At 30.0% G+C, this 5,901-nt stretch overlaps 1 protein-coding gene across 1 annotated transcript in view; it reads right to left on the bottom strand.

Moving 5' to 3' along the window:
* Window positions 1–1,469: 1,469 nt before the first annotated feature.
* LOC106460660 (40S ribosomal protein S27) overlaps window positions 1,470–5,901 on the bottom strand; it is a 7,338-nt gene continuing 2,906 nt past the window's right edge. Inside the window, exons 2-4 of the mRNA XM_013920386.2 lie at window positions 4,587–4,695; window positions 4,124–4,234; window positions 1,470–1,607 (exon numbers count right to left, since the gene is read on the bottom strand). Coding sequence (XP_013775840.1) covers window positions 1,579–1,607; window positions 4,124–4,234; window positions 4,587–4,695 — 249 coding nt within the window. The 3' untranslated portion in view covers window positions 1,470–1,578. The remainder of the gene's footprint in view (window positions 1,608–4,123; window positions 4,235–4,586; window positions 4,696–5,901) is intronic.

Genomic DNA, 5,901 nt, shown 5'->3' with positions numbered 1-5,901 from the left:
ACAGATTGTAATTTTTTTAACAATGAAAAGGTGCACTATTGCCTTATGAAATTTGGGCATTTAAAAGGTTAATACAATCGTTCGACCCCGATAATTACCACAAACTTTATTTAATGTACGACACTAACCCTAAAGATTATTGGTATAAATACATTTAAAAAAGTAATTATGAACCCATGGTACCTGCTAGAACCACTAGATGGTTATGATGTTCTCAAATGAAGATGGTTTGTGTCAGTCATCATATTAAGTTACAACAAATATCTCGTTATATTTGCATTGAAGGTTCATTTTACACACTTAATTGTATCTTTTAAATTATTCCTTCTTTACCAATATAATTTTTACTATAACTACACTATTTTATTTATTTAAATATCACTCAGGCCTGGAAATCCTTCTGTGTCAAATTTAAGTTTTTGTTTGGTATTTTCTGGTACAGAACAAAGAAACTAAAAGATGGCAATCTTAACTTTATGGACCAGTACTGCTGCCATCACAGCACTGAAACTAAATACCCGAAACATTTTAGAAATTTATAATTACTAAAATACAGGTAGAAAACATACAACATGCCTGCATATTACGTGTCCAGAACTATAATCATTAAAACAAATAATTCCACTTGGTTCTAATATTGAATAAATCATTAGTGTCTAGTCACATATTTAGACAACTCTTGAAATAAAAAATTCTCCCCACTAGATTCTGTAGAAAGTAGACTTTTCAATAGAACTATTCTGATTGCATATACTTGAGAAGTATTATTGCATAATTATACTTCCTATATCACTTATTTTGAATTCTACTTACTACTCAGTATTTATTTTCTGTAAGGAAATATCACGTGCTACTTTAAATCCAAAGTATAATGAAAAATCAAATCAATATCATTACAACAATACTTACAATATAATTCTACATACACAACTTGTGTAGTTATTGATCGATATTTAGTTACAAACATAGACGTAAAAAAACTTGTATAATTAGTATCCTGATGGACTTTTACTGTTTTTATGACACAAGGTATATTTACTTCTTGTTTATATCACGTTCACATTTATAAAACTACGAAGAAATTTAACAAGATTCTTAATTTTTTTTATTTATTTCAATAACCCTGTGAACTGCAAAAGAATTATAAATTTAATTAGCCTACTATTTATTCTGAAAACTTCAAAGGGCAGGCAAAGCTTAACCTGTAAATATCATACATAGGTAAGTAAGGAAAATGCATTTTTTCACTCATAATAAAAAAAAAAAAAAATATTTAAAATTACAATTAATATTTCAAACAATTTATTTTTTTCTTAGTTGGTAAAGCACAAATGGGTTATCTACCAAAACCAGATTTTTAGCATTATACATACTTAAGACTTACCAGTTGAGATATCAACTAAATGTTTTGATAAAGTCTCAGTTTTTAGTGCATAAAGAATACAAAGAAAGCAACCAGACTAATCATAAAACACCCAATCATGAGTTGTTCCCAACAAACTTTATTTTATTTAGAAGAAGCTGTACATGATACCATTTTTTTTCACTAAGTTTATGTTAAGCTCTCCTCCTCAAACTTTAGTGTTGCTTCTTTCTGAACGAACAACCTGTTAAAAAAAATAATAATTAAAATTAGAAATTCCACTGCACTAAAATAAAAATTTCAACATTACTTAAATATATGGCAGGCCACAGTGAACCCCCAGTACATGTGTTACAAATACTAATTCTGTTGAATTTGAAAGTCTGGAGGATTATAACATTAACTTGGTGACCAAACAAACAACTTCTTCACAAAGAAAATATTTGTTACTTCTAAGCTCAGTGTTTCATTTATTGTCAGATTCACTATGACTTATTCTGTATGTTAGTCATTAAGTTTTGAAACTGTAAGCATTGATACATATTGTTTAAAAGAACTTTAATTTCTTGAACAATCAATCACTGTTTTTAACTACAGGAAAGTACATTTTTGGAATACATGCATATATACCTTTTTCATGACACTATCAAATACAGTTTTAATTTTTATCTATAAATTTGAAAAATGTACGAACTGAAACAGCTATTACTTACTGACAAAATCTAAGTTAGGTTTACAGCATAAAAAATATTTATTTCAAGAATCACAAAAACATCTAATTAAAAAAAAAGAAAATGAAATTCTGACCAACGTGAGTTCTCTAAAAATCTAAAATTACCACAAATACAGATGGAGGAAATTATCAATCCTACTGTTCTGAGTTTCATATACAACATAACCTTATCGAAGTAATGAACAAAAACTAATTTACCTTTCACAAGACCAACACACAACACATTTGTGGTATAGACTAGAAGGGTGTTTAACATGAAATGTATCATTAGTAAGAGGAAGAACAAAGTAGGTGAACAATTTTCAGATTTGCAATACTACACAAAGTAATTTTCAGAATAATGACCCAATGTGAGTATCATGTAAGTTAAGGTGTGAAATTTTGTTGGTTCTACATCATCATAATCAATAAATTTGCATAAGACAATAGTACTAAGCCTACAGTATTTTCAAACAAATGACCCCAATGTGAGTATCATGTAAGTTATGGTGCAAAATTTTGTTGGTGCTACATGATCATAATCAATAAATTTAGCATAAGACAATAGTACTAAGCCTACAGTATTTTCAAACATTGTTCTTCTATCTCCTATGGTTTTTCCAAGGAGGACTTGGTTCATTTGGTTTTCAACCAGCCCACAACTCAAACTTACTAAATCTAATTATGAATAAGTACTCATGAGTGAAAGTAAATGAAAATGTTATATGTCAACCATGCCACAACTGCTATATAGAGTGCCAACGAGGCCTTTTACACGATATCAGGGTTCATCAGGTTGACTGGGATACAATAGACATAGTAGTTTTGGCACTAAAAACACAAATTTTCCTGTGAATTATAATTATAAAAAAAATATTTTCTTTGAGTAAATTTACCAACATTCACAAGAACCAGCAAGCCAGTCCTGTTGAATCATCACGAAAAAATTAATTTTCTTTCATTTATACGAAGTCATTCATATATAACCAGTGAAAATCAGTAGCGATGTTTTATATTATATATAGAAAAACGACAATAACGATGTTGAGATTAAGCCTTAAAACTACTCATTTCAGAAACAAACATTAACTATTAAAAAAATTGCAGTTTAGACAAAAAAGAGGGGAAAACATTGTTAAAAAAATACCACTTCTTCACAGCTACCTAAAACAGTAAGATTAACCTCCTAAAAAAACTATCAAAATACAAATTATCCAAGTATTTTAATCACCAACGTGTCAAAGTGTGCATGTTACAACCTTTTACACAGTTTAATCTAAAATTTAAATAAACATCTTTATTATCCAAGTTTTAGCTTCATAATTTCAAAAGAAAATATTTAAATTCCAAATCTTCATTAAACTGGTAGTGTGTGTGTGTGTGTGTGTGTGTTGTCATCAAACCTGAAATGTACCCATAGGCCACCCCTGGGAGTGACATAAGAGAATCAGCATTTGGTTCTAAACTCCCTTGTCTTCTCAGTGCACTGAACAGGCATGTAACCCTGTCATTCATAAATGGAGTTGGACAAAGAAAAAAAAATTAAGGTGGTGACCTTTCACAACCATGAAATTGTAATGAAAGCTAAGGTACACTTTGAGCCAAAAACGGCTCAAAGTATGAGTACGTACAAATAAAACAACTGTACGACTTAGAGCAGTGGTTTGTTCTCGGGTTCCTACGTGTATAACAGAAGATACAAATTACAGTAAACACCAGGGAGAAGTTATGGCTAGGATAAGCATGTATTCTACTACTACTAGATGTAAACTTCCAACTGTGGCTTAGTTCACTTTGTTGACTGATGGATGCTCATTTTTGTGATAACTGCAGGCCTAATTATACAAATCAGTAGTTTTATTGGATAACTTTTTATAATACACCTGTTTGACCCAACTCAACAAGACAGATGGGTTTAACATAAAATTTCATACTTGAGGGAAAAAAGCCAGAAAATTGATCTCAGTTCAAAAATATCTATTTAAAAAACAAATCAATGATATTTTAATACACATCAAAACATCACACTTTGCATAAGTTTTCCTTACCTTCTGTTAATTTGGCCCTACCGCCCGTTGGCTGACACAGTACAGTTGAACAACCCACGCAGAGAACAACTGTTTGGGCATGGCTAAAGACAGTTGTAATCTTGTAGCATCCTATAATGGGGGGAAAAATTCTATGTATTTCCATTTTACAAATTAAAACAATTCTTGAATTCTGATTTCACATCAGTATCATACCCACATGGAATTTTCCCACATCTAGACTAAGCTGTCTAAAATAAAATAATCGGAGAATTTACAAATTATGTTGAACTTCACATTTATTTAATTCTAAAAAATCTTACAGACAGTAATTTTAAAACATACATGTTCCAAAATAAAAAAAACTTTAGACTGCAAGGTACTATGTTGTATATTCTGAATTGTCCAGTTAAGATCTTCTAGAAAATGGAATTCCAACATCAGGTAACTAATGTATACAAATACTGATTATAACCACACAAACCTGGGCATTTGACATCCATGAAAAATGAATTTGGATGTTGCACAAGTCTTTTCAACTTGCATTTTCTCCTCTCCTCTTCAGGACTTGGATGAAGCAAATCTTTTGCTAACTGAAAATAATAATATTTTATATTATGTATGGAAAAAATCTTGTGAAGATATTAGTTTTTCAAAGTTATATTATACTTAATTTCAGTTACATTGTGATTGTAAGTTTTCTCAAAATAAATTTTTGATGGATCCATAAAGAAAGTAGCTTATTCATATAGACAAACCATAGTACTAACAAATGTTAAAAGGCATAACACAATCACAATTCATACAGATTTACTAGTACTTTAACCATAATGATAGTGACATATATTGTAGTTTGAAAATTGTTAACAACGGTCATGTGTAACACATCTACCACAGGGACTGAATCCAGAATTTTAGCATTATAGGCCTTTTAAGTTTTCTGCTGAGCCACCAAGGCAAGGGACAAACTGTAAAACATTGAAAAATGTTAATTTTTGATGTTTTTCCAGTGGTATTTTTAAAATCAAATTTCTATAAGAAGCATGTGCATCTTATAAGGGCATTAAGCAAGGTAAGATTCACAGTTGTATGTATACTAAAGATCTTTAACTATATTAATCCTTTTGGCACCTGGCTGGATGTGCTAATTGCAAAATAGCATCACTGAATTAAAAACATTTATAAAAAAAAACAAAAAAACCTGCAGTTATTCCTCTGCACATTTTCTGTAAAATACCTTAGATTTTGGGTTGATTCCTATGCACTCTGAACAAAAATGTTGTTGTCTGTGAATTTATTCTGAGCACTCAGCCTTCAAGGAGTTAAACTAGTCTTGAACACAATACCAATAAGAACCAGTAACAATCTATTATAATACTAACAATGATAGTCTTATTTGAAATCAAATATTAATTTTTAGATCAATGTGTAAGTACCAGTAGGATGGTTACCAACACTAAGGAGTTCATTTTGTCGCTTTCACTTGTATCATTTATTGAGTTAACTTTCTAAACACTGGCTCAGTCCCTGGGACTGACCTTGTAACCATTTTGTGCTTGTTACAGTTATCATGCTATAACTTTTAAATTAGTAAGCAAATGTTAACAAAATTTGGCAGATTATCAGTAAACATTACAATGTTTTTGTAAGCAACATATCAAATTTCTTTAAGTCTGAAGGTTTATAAAGCAATGTTTTTCTTGCGTCTATTTTTTCTTTTCGCATTTTGCCTATCAATCATGCAAAGTAATATTCATTTTAAGATTGAAAATACTTTTATGCATTAGAAAATTTTGAAA

Source organism: Limulus polyphemus, unplaced genomic scaffold, assembly GCF_000517525.1.
Source record: "Limulus polyphemus unplaced genomic scaffold, Limulus_polyphemus-2.1.2 Scaffold811, whole genome shotgun sequence".
Classification (NCBI taxonomy): Eukaryota; Metazoa; Arthropoda; class Merostomata; order Xiphosura; family Limulidae; genus Limulus; species Limulus polyphemus.
This window is presented reverse-complemented; position numbering and strand designations above follow the sequence as displayed.